General features: G+C 50.8%; 1 protein-coding gene across 4 annotated transcripts in view; it reads right to left on the bottom strand.

Moving 5' to 3' along the window:
* The window catches only part of TNS2 (tensin 2), a 387,080-nt gene that overhangs the window by 225,908 nt on the left and 145,194 nt on the right, over positions 1 to 15,978 (bottom strand). For all 4 annotated transcript variants that reach the window (XM_086959724.1, XM_086959742.1, XM_086959733.1 and 1 more), the window contains 2 exons: positions 10,593 to 10,631; positions 3,453 to 3,491 (listed from right to left, as the gene is read on the bottom strand). In XM_086959724.1, coding sequence (XP_086815850.1) covers positions 3,453 to 3,491; positions 10,593 to 10,631 — 78 coding nt within the window. The remainder of the gene's footprint in view (positions 1 to 3,452; positions 3,492 to 10,592; positions 10,632 to 15,978) is intronic.

Raw genomic sequence — 15,978 nt, 5'->3', positions numbered from 1 at the left:
ACCTCCTTACACAAAGCCTTCTCTCCGCTGCCAGCCTGACCCAACCTCCTTACACGCAGCCTTCTCTGAGCTGCCACCCTCACCCATCCTACTTACACACAGCCTTCTCTGAGCTTCCAGCTCAACACAACCTCCATACACACAGCCTTCTCTGAGCTGCCAGCCTGACCCAACCTCCTTACACACAGCCTTCTCTCAGCTGCCAGCCTGACCCAACCTCCTTACACGCAGCCTTCTCTGAGCTGCCCCCCTTACCCAACCTCCTTACACACAGCCTTGTAAGAGTTGCCACCCTGACCCAACCTCCCTACACACAGCCTTCTCTCAGCTGCCAACCTGACCCAACCTCCTTACAAACAGCCTTCTCTGAGCTGCCACCCTGACCCAACCTCCTTACGCACAGCCTTCTCTCAGCTGCCAGCCTGACCCAACCTCCTTACACGCAGCCTTCTCTGAGCTGCCACCCTGACCCAACCTCCTTAAACACAGCCTTCTCTGAGCTGAGACCCTGACCCAACCTCCTTACAGAGAGCCTTCTCTGAGCTGCCACCCTGACCCAACCTCCTTGCACACAGCCTTCTCTCAGCTGCCAGCCTGACCCAACCTCCTTACACACAGCCTTCTCAGAGCTGCCACCCTGGCCCATCCTACTTACACACAGCCTTCTCTGAGCTGCCACTCTGACCCAACCTCCTTACACACAGCCTTCTCTGAGCTGCCACCCTGACCCAACCTCCTTACACACAGCCTTCTCTGAGCTGCCACTCTGACCCATCCTACTTACACACAGCCTTCTCTGAGCTGCCACCCTGACCCAATCTCCTTACACACAGCCTTCTCTGAGCTGCCAGCCTGACCCAACCTCCTTACACACAGCCTTCTCTGAGCTGCCACCCTGACCCAACCTCCTTACACACAGCCTTCTCTGAGCTGCCACCCTGACCCATCCTACTTACACACAGCCTTCTCTGAGCTGCCACCCTGACCCAATCTCCTTACACACAGCCTTCTCTCAGCTGCCAGCCTGACCCAACCTCCTTACACACAGCCTTCTCAGAGCTGCCACCCTGACCCATCCTACTTACACACAGCCTTCTCTGAGCTGCCACTCTGACCCAACCTCCTTACACACAGCCTTTTCTGAGCTGCCAGCCTGACCCAACCTCCTTACACACAGCCTTCTCCCAGCTGCCAGCCTGACCCATCCTACTTACACACAGCCTTCTCTGAGCTGCCACCCTGACCCAATCTCCTTACACACAGCCTTCTCTGAGCTGCCAGCCTGACCCAACCTCCTTACACACAGCCTTCTCTGAGCTGCCACCCTCTATACAGCGCTTAGAGACCTCTGGGTGATAATGCGCTTTATAAACCTAAATTACAATTACAATTACCATGTTCTCCTGGTTTACCTTCCCGTCTACCATGTTCTCCTTTCTCATCTCACCTGCTCGTTCGTCCTTTCATCTCTCACAATTACTCCTCTCCCTCTCTGGTTCGCCGCCTCATGTTTACTTCTACTTGTCCCTGCTCTTTTGTGTGTTCCTGCCTTACTCCTTCTCTGCTCTCTCTTCCTCACTACTATCTTCTTCTAGCAGGTTCCACCTTTACTACGTTCCCTACCTTTCCTACCTCTGTTTCTTTATCTTTCCTCGTCACCTCCTAATTTACGCAACTTCTCCTCAATCTTCCCTCATCTCTCCAGACTACTTTGCACCTCTCCTCCCTCATTTACTCCCTCTTGTAACCTGCCCTCCTCTGCCCCTGTCTCCATCCTCGCCTCTCACACTTACTCTCCACTTTCCCCAAATGTCCTTCACTCTACTTCCTCGTACACATCTTCCTCACACTCCCCTCGTCTTTCCTTGCCTTCCTCTGTCCCCATCGCCCTCACTTACTTCTTGCTTTCTCAAACTTTGTTCCTCACTTACCCATCTTTTCCTCAAACCTCCCTTCCCTCATTTCTCATTCCTCTCTCCCTAATGACCCTCTTTCATTCCCTTCTCGCATCACTTACTATTCTAACTCCATGCCTCCCCTCCTGTCTCCTGCTCACTTACACAATTTGTCCTCAAGCTGCAATCCTTCTTTCCCTCTCCCTTACACCCCACTTCCCCAGACACCCCTCCTTCCTCCATCCTTGTCCCCCGCCCAGCTTGCTCCTCTCTTCCTGTGACCAGCACCTCCCCAGCCCTTACTGCCACTCTGACATCACGGAGATGGGACTCTGCACTTCTCGGAGCCAAAATCAGCGAAAGCAATCATTTTTTCCATGTTGTTTTCCTTCATTAGAGCTAAATTGTGAAAGACTGGCTCTCCCCAGCTGCCGCCCCCGTCCTTCCTCTTTCCTCCCAGCGCTGACCCTGTCAAGACCGCTGACCACACTCCCTTCGGCTGGACCCGTGCCCGGGAGAGGCCTGCAGAGTCCAGGCCTGCCCTGCTGCGGCCTTTCAATCCCGCAGCATAAGTGACCCGCCCAGAGAGGAAGGGGACTTCAGAGGAGCTCTGCAGCCTGTGGCTGAACGAAACAGGAACTGTGGCTGGGGGGCGGGAGCTCTGCCTGCGGCTGAGGGGGCAGAAACTCTGCCTGTGAGTGAGGGGGCAGGGGCTCACCTATGGCTGGTGGGGCAGGAGCTTGGCCTATGGCTGAGGGAGCGGGAGCTCTGCCTGTGGCTGAGGGGACAGGAGCTCTGCCTGTGGCTGAGGGGGCAGGAGCTCTGTCTGTGGCTGAGGGGGCAGGAGCTCTGCCTGTGGCTGAAGGGGTAGGTTCTCTGCCTGTTTCTGAGAGGGCACGAGCTCTGCCTGTGGCTGGGGGGCGGGCACTTTGCCTTTGCTGGGTGGACAGACGCTCTGCCTGTGAGTGAGGGGGCCTGATCTCTGCCTGAGGCTGGTGGGGCAGGAGCTCTGCCTGTGGCTGAGGGGGCAGGAGCTCTGCCTGTGGCTGAAGGGAAGAAACTCTGCCTGTGGCTGAGGGAGCAGGCGCTCTGCCTGTGGCAGATGGGGGCGGGAGCTCTGCCTGCGGCTGAAGGGAGGCAACTCTGCCTGTGGCTGATGGTGCTGGAGCTCTGCCTGTGGCTGATGGTGCTGGAGCTCTGCCTGTGGCTGATGGGGGCGGGAGCTCTGCCTGTGGCTGATGGGGGCGGGAGCTCTGCCTGTGGGTGTGGTGGCGGGATCTCTGCCTGCGGCTGATGGGGCGGCAGCTCTGCCTGTGGCTGAGGGGAGGGCAACTCTGCCTGCGGCTGGTGGGGGGGGGGGGCTCTGCCTGTGGCTGAGGGGTCGCCGGCTCTGCCTGTGGCTGAGGGGGTGGGAGCTCTATCTTGAGAGGAAGAGGTAGCACTGTTGTCTATGTGCATTGTGGGCAGGAGTTCTATGTATGACATGAAAGGAGCAGATGAGGTTAACTCCTAACACGACTCCCCCACCACCTGCTTCGGCGGCGCAGTTGTACTCACCGTTAACTGTATGTGGCGCGCTGGTGCCGTCCGCCGCCGCTGCAGAGGACAGAGAAAAAAACACCGGGGTTCAGGAGATCATGATCACTTTATGAAGAATGGAGGAGCTAGAGCCACAAAAAAATAACCGCCCCACATCACCCGGAAACAGAAACAGAAAGAGAAGTAGAAATAGGGCAGAAGAATCTCCAGGGTTATTCTCCTGAAAACCAGTGAGGGTAACGGGAACATCTCAAGGTCTGAGCCCCTAAGACCAGTGAAAACAATCAAAAAACACCTCAGGTCTGACAACCCTGGATACTGTTGAGAGGAGCAGAAACTTCTCATGGTCTGAGACACTGAGGCCTCCAAAGAACAGAATCGTCTCAAAGGCTGGACTATGAGAACCAGAGAGAAACACAGAGGTGTTAAGGTGTGATAGCCTGCAGCCACGGAGAGCAGTGGAGACTCTTCAGGGTTTGTCTCTTCAAGAACCAGAGAACCTCGAGAAACACGAACCTCGCGGTGCGTCTCTTCCTGAGAACCAGCTAGAAACATGAGCATCTGAGGATCAGGCCTTGTGAAGGTCAGGAAGCGGAACAGAGGATGGGCTAAAATTGGGGTACGGTACGAGGAGACGTTTGGGGTTAGATATAGATAATGTTTAGGGGTTAGGTCACAGATTAAGGTTGACAGCGTGAAAGGTTTATAGTTAGGGTTAGGATAAAGGTTCATTCGAAGAGTTGACTTTTAGAGTAAGGAATGGTGTAAAGGAAGGTGTTACAGTTAGGGCTTCAAAAAGCGTTTGGGTTATTAATGGGGTAAATGTTAGAGTAATGGAAGATGTAAGCAATGGTGGAAGAGTGATGCAATAAAAATATAAGGGGAAAACCAGGTGCAGGAGATAAGGGGTATCTTGCAACAAGATGACAAACAACTTTGTGGAATAAATGTTCATGCTTAAGAAGGGAGAAAGAGTAATGTTTTAGGTTAAGAATTAATGCATGTGTATGTACAATTTATAAATTAAGTGGTAAAAATATGGCTTTTTAATCTTTACATGCTTGTGTTTTTCATAGATATACTTATTTGCTGCTTTTTTACCTCTATTTTTCCAACTTCCCTTGTTTGAAAACCACTTTTTTGTATTCTTAATTTATCCATATAACACCTAGAGGACCAGAGGAAAACAAACTTCTCAGTAGGTTCTGTTGGCCTTAAATGAGAGGGCAAAAGATCGTCTCAGGATCAGAGCTCCTACAACCAGAGCATCCTAGGCTCTGATTCAGGAAACCAGCGAGAGAACATTGATATCTCGTTGTCTAAGATCCCAACAACATCCCAAAAAGAAGAGACAAAAAACACAGAAAGCCCTGGGTAACACGCTAGCCAGCTATGACTGTCCAGTGGCACCCTAAAAGAACAGGGTGTCACTTCACAGAACACACAAAACTACCAGAGGCTGGCCAGACCCCAACAACAAAGGCAGGCCAGCACCAGCAGTCCAGGGAGTGTCCTCCCGAGAAGTCTTGGTGAAACCAGCACAGACTGCCTCAGGCCTACTTCTGAGAATCCGTGTTTGGCACAATGCCAAGTAGGATGGGGTCAGCAGCTGGATCCGGGCCGCCTGGCAGCTTCACAGGCATCCCTTCTCCAGGGACCGCAAGAGAGTACGAGGAGGCTCTTAGGTCCGAGGGAGGCTCTACCAGAGGAGGAGAAAATAGGAACCCAGGTTTGAGGCAAGAGATCTCAGGACCGAAGCACAAGGGTATCTTAGTGCTGGAGGATAAGGAGAATGTGATTTCAGAGCTGCAGGAGACCACTGTGTGGCTCTTAAGGCCGCAGGGGTGAGAGAAAAGCCTATTTGGAACATGGAATGGTAAGGAGGTCTCAGGGCCGCAGGAGGGGTGAAACTACCAGAGCCAAGGAGCATGATGAGTCCTTTAGGGCCACAGGAAGGAAACACGTGAACATGAGGTGTCAAATGTGGATTGGTGGCAGGAGAGGGAGATGTAATAGGGACAGCTCTACACCCAAGTGAAAATACTCCCCTTTGCACAATTCATTCAGAAATTAAAACCAAGGGCCAGAATGGGTCTATCACAATCACTGATGTCCTCTCCTTCCGAATCTTCTGAAGAACTTTTGGGAGGATGGGAATCGGGAAAATCTATATAGAATCACTTTAGGACAGACTACTGACAGAGCATCCACTGCTCATGCCTGTGCACACCATGCCTCTGTGCAAAACACAGGAAACTTTGAGTTTTCTTGCGAGCCAAACAGATGTATCCATGCCCCGAACTGTACTTAGACTGCTGAATTCCCGGCCTGTCAAATGCTAGATTACCAACGGTGGGAGATTCCGGCTGAGGCTGTCTGCCCTGAAATTTAAACGATCTGTGGTCAACTGTATTGGAGGAGGGAGATGGAGCGGAACCCCTTTCGACAGATTAAGATCATGCAACCAGCAAAGTGAGGCCTGTTGAATCCGAGGGGTAACCCGCAGCTGGGTGTTCAAATTCCAATGAACTCGGGAGACCAGTGTTGAAGGAGATGGTTCAAAAGAGGCTCTAGATCGAAACGTGTTTATGGTACTCCAGCTGTAGCCACTGCCATCAGCCCCTCTACTTTCAACCACTGCCTGGCTGTCATTCATGGCTGTTCCAAGAGGAAAGAAAGGCTCTTTTTGAGTGAAGTTGTTCTGGTCTGAAGCAGAAAGACACAAGCCAACACAGTTTTGAACAATTGGCCCTATAAAAGTCTTTGTCGGTGGAGGTTGAAGATGTGACTTCTTGAAGCTGATGATGAATCCTCCCAACAGTGTAATACTCTGGTTACCGCCTCCACATCTTCCTGAGCCTCAAGGAAAGAAGAAGCAGACAACAACCATTTGTCAAAATATGAATAGACTGTACCTCCATCCGACTGTAGTTATGCAACAGCAAGGGCCAGCCCATTTGTGAAAGATCAGGGTGATGTTGCCAATCCAAAAGGAGGAGCTTGGCACTGTATGCGTTGGTCCTCTAGGGCTAAGCGTAGAAACTTCTGACTCTCCACATGAATTGGCACAGGGAAGTAGGCATCCTTTAAGTCCAGAGTCATTAGGAAATTGCCTTCTGCTATCAAAGGGATGATTGTTTGTAGTTTAACCATCCAAAATGTTTCAACAAACACTATCTTGTTAAGGGTTTTGAGATCTAGGACAGGGTGATATCTGCCGTCTGGTTTCGATAATAGAAACAGAGTAGAGGACAATCCACTTCCTCTTTGATCTTCTGGGACCGAAATTACTGCACCCATCTCAATTAGGCAGCCCCAGAAGCAATGACTGTTTATTAAACTCGTTCTTTGGTAACACAATAGTCAAAAATGGTCTATTGGGAGACTTCAAGAAAAAGGAGTGTGATAGGTTTGAGGGCCCAAGCATCAGTCACACCTCCTTTCCAATGATGTACATTCTTAAATTCGCTCCCACTCCGGCATAGTCATTTCTGAGGGTGTCCTTGCTCTTGGGATGTACCTGGTCAGGTCTTGTTGACGAACACAGCCCTCCCCGGACTACGGGCCCACAACAAAATGGGATGGTTGCCCTTTGGTTTTTGGGGTGCTGTTTTGCCAAGGAAGATTTTTTTGAGGCGACTAATTTGAAAGTTATTAACATCTTTTTCTACTCAACAGCCTTTTGAACCATTCTGTCCAATTCAAAAACAAATGGTTTGGGGCCTGTAAATGTCAGTTTGTGAATAGGGGATCTCTGTGCAGCATCCAATTTCCATGACTTCATCCAGAAAACCCGGCGACCAGTTACTGCTGCTCCTGCCGAATAAGCTGTGGCTCAGAAACCATCAAACGTAAATAAGAGAGGAACTGAGCTAATGTAGAGTCTCCTGAGGCTAGGTTTGATGTTGATGTCATGGATGCTAGGATAGTGTTCACTTTCGGGGTTTGTGGAAAATCCTCATGAAAGTCTTGAAGAGAATATATTTTGTTAAAGAAGCTTGGAATGGACGTTTTTCTATGCCCTTCTATTCGTTTAATACAGTTTGTTTAACAATGTCATGTAGCTATAAATTCTCCAACTGAGTTCCGCTCTATTCAGAGTAAAAACCGTATCCCTGCTGAGGTGTGTCTTTGAAACCGACGACCTCTCTAATTTGTCTAGAAGGTCACACAGATGGGATGCTGAATCATGTTTTCATCCTGTGCTCCCTTCTTGGTCTTTTTCCTGGTGCTCTCTGTAGGAAGCTGGCTCTCTATATTGTGAACTAAAATGAAGTACACTATACAGAGAGACCAGTGAGCCCCAGATTGGTATACAGAGGCAAAACTAGATAATTTTAACTCTGCATTTGTGGTAGGGTGGGTGAGCAGTTAGGCTTATCAGAGAGTAGTGCTAAGTCACAGAGGCAATAAATGATGCACACACTCAAGAATAAATCTGAGACCAATTGACAAAACTAGCACCGATTTTGTAATAATTGTTCAGACCATGGACTTTGTTCAGTAAATACTTTTTGAGATATGAATTTTTCAAGTTCGAAATAAAAGTCACTTTTGTGCGCAATTACACGCCATTGAAGCCAATGGGAGAAAATAGAAAAATGCCTATAAAATTATAATGTTGGATTTTGAGGTTCACCTAAAGGATTTAGGAAAATAGCAAGGCCAGGCTCAATGTTCCAACAGCGAATTCTCTGGAGCATCCTGCAGTCGGTCGGGAGCAGGGTGCTGAGATCGTTGGTAGCTGGTGTGCTACAAAGAAGGGGCCACCAGAAAACCTACTGCACAAGAAGACTTATAGGTAAGTCCGAGGGGACCCACTAGTTTCAAGGACCTCAGGGAGCACAGCTGGTTCATCGGTACCCAGGCCAGAGCAGATAGGTCAGCCGGGAGGCATGCATCAAGATGTCTTCGCAGTCAGGGGCAGGCAGGTTGCAGGGACTAATCCGGGACAGCTGGGCCACTCACAAAGTGGGTCTCAAGGGTCTCGACGTCCGTCAACAGGCGCTTGCTTCCTGGACAGTTGGAGTCCGGAATTGACTTTTTGTCTTGGTGCAAGTTGAAGGGGGTCCGGTACCCCGGGTATTGGTGCTGCATGGCTCCGGTAGGTCCTGGTGGCTCTAAACTTGGTGGGAATCTACTGCCTCTTTCATTAGAGATGGTAAGACAGCTCTTGAGATCTGCAACACTTCTTCCTCCTCGTTCTATCCAGGCTCCATATTGTGTTTCTTAGTGCTAACCTATCTCCCTTCCATCAGTAACTGAGAGTGACAAGGCGCACTATTGCAATGTTATTTAAATAGGGAATTCCTTCTGTATCTTCTCTCCCTAAGGCAAGAAGTAATGTAGTCCGACTCCAAACCATCCATAGTTCAACGAGCCTGTTCACCCAGCCTTATCCTACTAGGAATTACAGCCCTCGGTCCCCTACTGTTCTCTTTTGTCTGCTTCTCATGGACATAGTGCCACGACTCATGTCCAAAATGAGGTCAGCTATACTCACCCCCTTTGTACTGGGTTTTCTATACGCCACCATGCCTCTCTAAAATCTCACCTCATCCTGTTGAGAGGGGCTTGAAGTTGGAGAGAGATCTTATATGAAGGATACAAGTAGGCCATCAAAACAAGCCAGTCTGCCATCTGGCCCGCCCCACCAGGAAGTGCATCAGAAGTCTGTGTTCCTAAGCAACCAGCCCACTCAGAGAGGATTTACACCAAAGAGCCACCTTCATGATGTATGTTGGAACCCACATTAACCAGCAGTCCAATTTGCTTTCTGCAACTTCACAGCACCCAAAAATGTCTTCCAGAACTTTTCCTTAGTACTTTATTAATTGCATATTTGACTTCTCCAGCACCCCACAAGAATGGTCAGGTAGCACTTTTCTTGAAAGTCTGCAGCTAAAGTAACAGAGCACCCCTCGGTTTGCTTATTCACATAGCTAACATTGTGAAGATGTAAATGCTTCCAGCGTTCCTTATCAGCAGGAAAAGTTTAGCAGCCAAGGCATATTTTCAAACCCCTGAGAGCAGCATCATCTTAAAGGTTATGGGGGCCCCGGAAAGACTTATTTTGGGGGCTCTGTTCAGATCAACTTTGAATTGTACTACCCATGTTCCACTAATTCATGCTCACATAATGCTAAATAGTACTGAATATTGATACTGGTCAGCCAGTCAGTCAAAACAAACTTTATTTGGTTTGTTACAACCATAAAAGTACAATTTGCATCTTATCTTACTAAACAGGAAAAGTAAAAGCAACAGAAAATACCTGGACTGAAATATTAAACTTTCCTTAACAGGGTCACTCCAAATCAGTTGAAATATGTCTTGCGTGGGGACAGAAAATTCTTAATATGACACTGGGTAGAACGATAAAGATAGGCAGAGAGAATGAAAGAGGTTTAGACAGAAAAATAGAAAAAGTAGACACCGGTTAATTAAAGATCCTTTCAGGGGGACACTTGGAAGATGGAGGTGGTTTCTGGGCACTTTCTCATGCCTTAAAATATATCTCTCTCTCGGAGTCAAGCAAAGATGGCGTGCTTGAACGGAATATCGGAATACATAAAGCTTCTTGCTGTCATGTGGCGCAAAATGACAAGCCCAGTCGCCATTTCAAAGCTTGCAGCTTTTTCTTCACAATTAGGACTCCTATTTTACTTTTTAGAATATATTTATCAACTGCCATATTAGACTCAGACTTCCAGTAGAAAACAATAGCAGACACAAACCATATTTTGGAATAGTAACAAGTTGGTAAAAGTAGCCTACGGCAACCAAGAGCCACCTAGTGTCTAGAAAGAGGTAGTGGTGGGCAAGAGGAGCTAGACTTCAGAGCATGCACAGAAAGCAGCACCTCAGGGTGTTTTACCACAAACTGAGTTTTTATTTAGACCTGCAAAAAAATACCGTATCCTAGAATAGTAAGTCTTTACGAATATATATTTACCTTGATAATATAGTGGTAGTTAATATTGTGGATTCGATATTTTAATGGGCCAACATAAAAAGAATTCGATAATTTGACATACAAACCACTTCAGAGATATTACCATTACTATCTATGCCCCCAACCATACCCAAAACCACAACACACCCCTCAAACCAGAAAACTACCCAGTGCATCATAGACAAATAAATACAATCACTTACCAGCTCTGCCGATGGCGGAGGCAGGCACCCAGAGGCCTCCTGCAACGAGAAGAGGTCATGGGTCATTAGACTGGAAGCAATGGCTGTGTTCGTGCAAAATGGCGGCGCTCTGTGGTGTCTTTTTCAGGTTGAAGAAACAGCTGAGAGCATGCAATAGGTCCATGGGCAGGTGGAAATTACCTAGAAGTCTTCCCAACCTACCAGATGGAAAATAACTTTAGCAAGTTGCGTTTCTGGAGAAGAACAAGTGTAAAACCAGTTCTAGGCCAAGCTACTCACTCTAGCGAGCAGCAAACAAGAGGCAGCGTGCACTGTCCCAAAAGCAGAGGTTTCTTGTCCAGATAGCGTTGGATCCACAGTGCAAGAGCCTTTCTGTCCGCAAAGCAAAAGCAAGAGCCTCTACAGAGCAGTTCCTTGTGCAGTTGGCGACTTAAGGTGCAATCCAAGAGCATGTACCCCTCTGGTGTGTCCGGGGCAGGCGAGGGGCGTTTACCACCACACAAAAAGCTACCAACAGCCTATAGGTAAGCAGCTACCCCTCGAGATCCCAACACAAGAACCGGTTCAACAGAGTCCCTGTCAGCCGCGGCTCCTCGTGCCTGAGCTGTGCCCCCCTGTCTCTCCTGGGCGGGCAGGGGCCTCTCCCGCCGGTGCAATAGGCCGCCACTGGCTCCCGCCTTCAAGGGGCGCAGGGCTGTTGTTCTTGGCCTACGCAGGGCTCCGGAGCACACAGTCCCGATTCATGCCTCGGGTCGGCTCTCCGCGTCCAGCCCCGGGCTCTGGGCGGCGGAACATGACGCGGAGGCGCTATATATAGCGCGCCATGAACGGGGCAGTGTTCCAGTCAGAGTTTGGACACAGGGACCCATTCACTGAGCCTGACACCGTCTCCCTCGCTCACCTCCACCAGGCCCGGTCGACGCCCGATAGGAGGGCAGGGTCTCTCCCCCGGGACTTGGCCACTTTTAACGCCCTGAGATGGGGCACGTCAGGGAGCCTCAGGCACGCGAGGAAATTCCCAATACAGCAAGGGTGCAGCAATGTACATAGACAAACGGATATACACGAACACAGGACTGGAGCCCGAGTTGTAATCTGTGTCATCTACCTAAGTTTGCCACCCTGCGTGTTCCTGGGCAAACCCGTCTACCCGTACCACCACGTGCCTGAGTTCAAGCAGCAATTGGGAGAGAACATACTCTGTGGCCAATCTCTAGAACATTTAAATAACTCATCGTGTAGGAGCCGGGGCTGGGGGTCAGGAGCGGAATGTTCCAGGGCGGCAGCAAAGCACTGCGCAACACAGGATATTCGCTGACAGCAAGGTTTGCTACGCGCTGCACTTTAAGGCTACAGCAGAATCTCATAACACGTGTGAAGAGTGCCAACAATAACACTTTTAGTCACTGCCGAGCTCACAGAGGGGCAAGAGAGATGGGGAGATATCCACCCATTTAAATGTCACTTTTATTTATCGTTTAAAGTAGATGTTTAGCCTGTTTGTTTTAATAAGTGCTACCACTTTTGGCACATGCAGGAACTAAGGCGCTGGAAGGTTTCCTTTTGACTAGGATCACATAACATTGATATATAGTAAGGGGAGAAGCAGGAATTTCAACTCCGTTGGCCTGGTTTCGCGGGAACCGCTTAACCGCTGGGGCATATTTCTCCACCCACTAAATCTTCCAAGACGCCCTCGATGCCCCCACTCTTCGGCTTCAGAAAGCAAAAAAAAGGCTGAGTCAGCCTACGGCGATGTCTGAACTCTGCGCTGCCAGCCCCCTCTCTCCCTCCGTAGACACGGCCCTCTCTGCGTTGCCAACCTACGTCGCCACCCCCTCGCCCCAACTCATTACACTTTCTGCTGGCAGCCAGTTGTACACAGCTGTCTGAGCGGCCAGCCCCACACAGCCAGAGGTGTAATGAAGGCCCCTGCGGAGCGGGAGAGGGGGGGGGGGGGGGGGTGAGCCTCTGAGGGGGGTCCCCCAACTCTTAAGGGGTCTAACTCAGCCACAGGCCAATGAGTATCTGTGAGATGTGGGAGACGTGGGTGCCCCCCAGTCACATCCTGCAGGTGGGGGGCACTGCTGGGTCCAACCTCCTTACACACAGACTTCTCCGAGCTGCCAGCCTGACCCAAATGCACTACACACAGCCATTTCTGAGCTGCCAGCCTGAACCTAACGCACTACACACAGTCTGCTGCCACCTTGAGCCAACCTCCTTACACGCAGCCTTCTCTCAGCTGCCAGCCTGACCCGACCTCCTTACACACAGCATTCTCCCAGCTGCCAGCCTGACCCAACCTCCTTACGCACAGCCTTCTCTCAGCTGCCAGCCTGACCCATCCTTCTTACACACAGCCTTCTCTGAGCCGCCAGTCCCACCCAACCTCCTTACACACAGCCTTCTCTGAGCTGCCATCCTGACCCAACCTCCTTACACACAGCCTTCTCTGAGCTGCCATCCTGACCCAACCTCCTTACACACAGCCTTCTCTGAGCCGCCAGTCCCACCCAACCTCCTTACACACAGCCTTCTCTGAGCTGCCATCCTGACCCAACCTCCTTACACACAGCCTTCTCTGAGCTGCCATCCTGACCCAACCTCCTTACACACAGCCTTCTCTGAGCTGCCAGCCTGACCCAACCTCCTTACACACAGCATTCTCCCAGCTGCCAGCCTGACCCAACCTCCTTACGCACAGCCTTCTCTCAGCTGCCAGCCTGACCCATCCTACTTACACACAGCCTTCTCTGAGCCGCCAGTCCCACCCAACCTCCTTACACACAGCCTTCTCTGAGCTGCCATCCTGACCCAACCTCCTTACACACAGCCTTCTCTGAGCTGCCAGCCTGACCCAACCTCCTTACACACAGCCTTCTCTCAGCTGCCAGCCTGACCCAACCTCCTTACGCACACCCTTCTCTCAGCTGCCAGCCTGACCCAACCTCCTTACGCACAGCCTTCTCTCAGCTGCCAGCCAGATCCAACCTCCTTACACACAGCCTTCTCTGAGCTGCCATCCTGACCCAACCTCCTTACACACAGCCTTCTCTGAGCTGCCAGCCCGACCCAACCTCCTTACGCACAGCGTTCTCTCAGCTGCCAGCCTGACCCATCCTACTTACACACAGCCTTCTCTGAGCCACCAGTCCCACCCAAACTCCTTACACACAGCCTTCTCTGAGCTGCCATCCTGACCGAACCTCCTTACACACAGCCTTCTCTGAGCTGCCAGCCTGACCCAACCTCCTTACACACAGCCTTCTCTGAGCTGCCAGCCCGACCCAACCTCCTTATACACAGCCTTCTCTCAGCAGCCAGCCTGACCCAACCTCCTTACACACAGCCTTCTCTGAGCTACCAGCCCGATCCAACCTCCTTATACACACCCATCTCTCAGCTGCCAGCCTGACCCAACCTCCTTACACACAGCCTTCTCTGAGCTGACAGCCCGACCCAACCTCCTTAGACACAGCCTTCTCTCAGCTGCCAGCCTGACCCAACCTCCTTACACACAGCCTTCTCTGAGCTGCCAGCCCGATCCAACCTCCTTATACACAGCCATCTCTCAGCTGCCAGCCTGACCCAACCTCCTTCTCTCAGCTGCCAGCCTGACCCAACCTCCTTACACACAGCCTTCTCTCAGCGGCCAGCCTGACCCAACCTCCTTACACACAGCATTCTCCCAGCTGCCAGCCTCACCCAACCTCCTTACGCACAGCCTTCTCTCAGCTGCCAGCCTGACCCAACCTCCTTACGCACAGCCTTCTCTCAGCTGCCAGCCTGACCCATCCTACTTACATACAGCCTTCTCTGAGCCGCCAGTCCCACCCAACCTCCTTAAACACAGCCTTCTCTGAGCTGCCATCCTGACCCAACCTCCTTACACACAGCCTTCTCTGAGCTGCCAGCCTGACCCAACCTCCTTACACGCAGCCTTCTCTCAGCTGCCAGCCTGACCCAACCTCCTTACACACAGCCTTCTCTGAGCTGCCAGCCTGACCCAACCTCCTTACACACAGCCTTCTCTCAGCTGCCAGCCTGGCCCAACCTCCGTACACACAGCCTTCTCTCCGCTGCCAGCCTGACCCAACCTCCTTACGCACAGCCTTCTCTCAGCTGCCAGCCTGACCCAACCTCCTTACACACAGCCTTCTCTCAGCTGCCAGCCTGACCCAACCTCCTTACACACAGCCTTCTCTCAGCTGCCAGCCCGATCCAACCTCATTACACACAGCCTTCTAAGAGCTGCCACCCTGACCCAACCTCCTTACACACAGCCTTCTCTCAGCTGCCAGCCTGACCCAACCTCCTTACACACAGCCTTCTCTGAGCTGCCTGCCTGACCCAACCTCCTTACACACAGCCTTCTCTGAGCGGCCACCCTGACCCATCCTACTTACACACAGCCTTCTCTCAGCTGTCAGCCTGACCCAACCTCCTTACACACAGCCTTCTCTGAGCTGCCTGCCTGACCCAACCTCCTTACACACAGCCTTCTCTGAGCGGCCACCCTGACCCATCCTACTTACACACAGCCTTCTCTCAGCTGCCAGCCTGACCCAACCTCCTTACACACAGCCTTCTCTCAGCAGCCAGCCCGATCCAACCTCATTACACACAGCCTTCTAAGAGCTGCCACCCTGACCCAACCTCCTTACACACAGCCGTCTCTCAGCTGCCAGCCTGACCCAACCTCCTTACACACAGCCTTCTCTGAGCTGCCTGCCTGACCCAACCTCCTTACACACAGCCTTCTTTCAGCTGCCAGCCTGACCCAACCTCCTCACGAATAGGACACATTATAACGCATGCCTTTACAACACAGTTTTTACATCGCAACATCCATTACAACGCATGATTTTATAACACATGCCATCACAACACATTTTTAGAAACTACACTTACAATGCATTCGATTACAACGCATAATACTTTTAGGGTAACAGTAGGGTAAGTGTTGGATAGGGTAGGGTTAAAAAAGTACTATTCCCACTCCAGTGAGTGCAACAGTAGGGTAAGTGTTGGATAGTGTAGGGGTAAAAACGAATATTTCCATTCCAATGAATGCAACAGTAGGGTAAGTGCTGGGTAGTGTACAGGTAAAAATTACTATTCCCATTCCAGTGAGTGCAACAGCAGGGTAAGTGTTAGATAGTGTAGGGATAAAAGTTACTTTTCTCCATTACTTACCATATAATGCGTTGTAATGGCATGCTTTGTAGTGACATGCGTTGTAATGGAATGTGTTTTAGTGAAATGTGTTGTAATGGCGGCGTTGTAATGGCATGCAATGTAAAGGCAGTTGTGTTATAATGACTGCGTTGTAAATGTAGCTCGTTGTAATGGTTGTTTCCTCCTCCTTACACGCAGCCTTCTC

The sequence above is a fragment of the Lissotriton vulgaris genome, chromosome 1_1, assembly GCF_964263255.1.
Source record: "Lissotriton vulgaris chromosome 1_1, aLisVul1.2, whole genome shotgun sequence".
In the NCBI taxonomy this organism is placed as follows: domain Eukaryota; kingdom Metazoa; phylum Chordata; class Amphibia; order Caudata; family Salamandridae; genus Lissotriton; species Lissotriton vulgaris.
The sequence above is the reverse complement of the archived record's forward strand: the minus strand, read 5'-3'. Positions and strand labels throughout refer to the sequence as shown.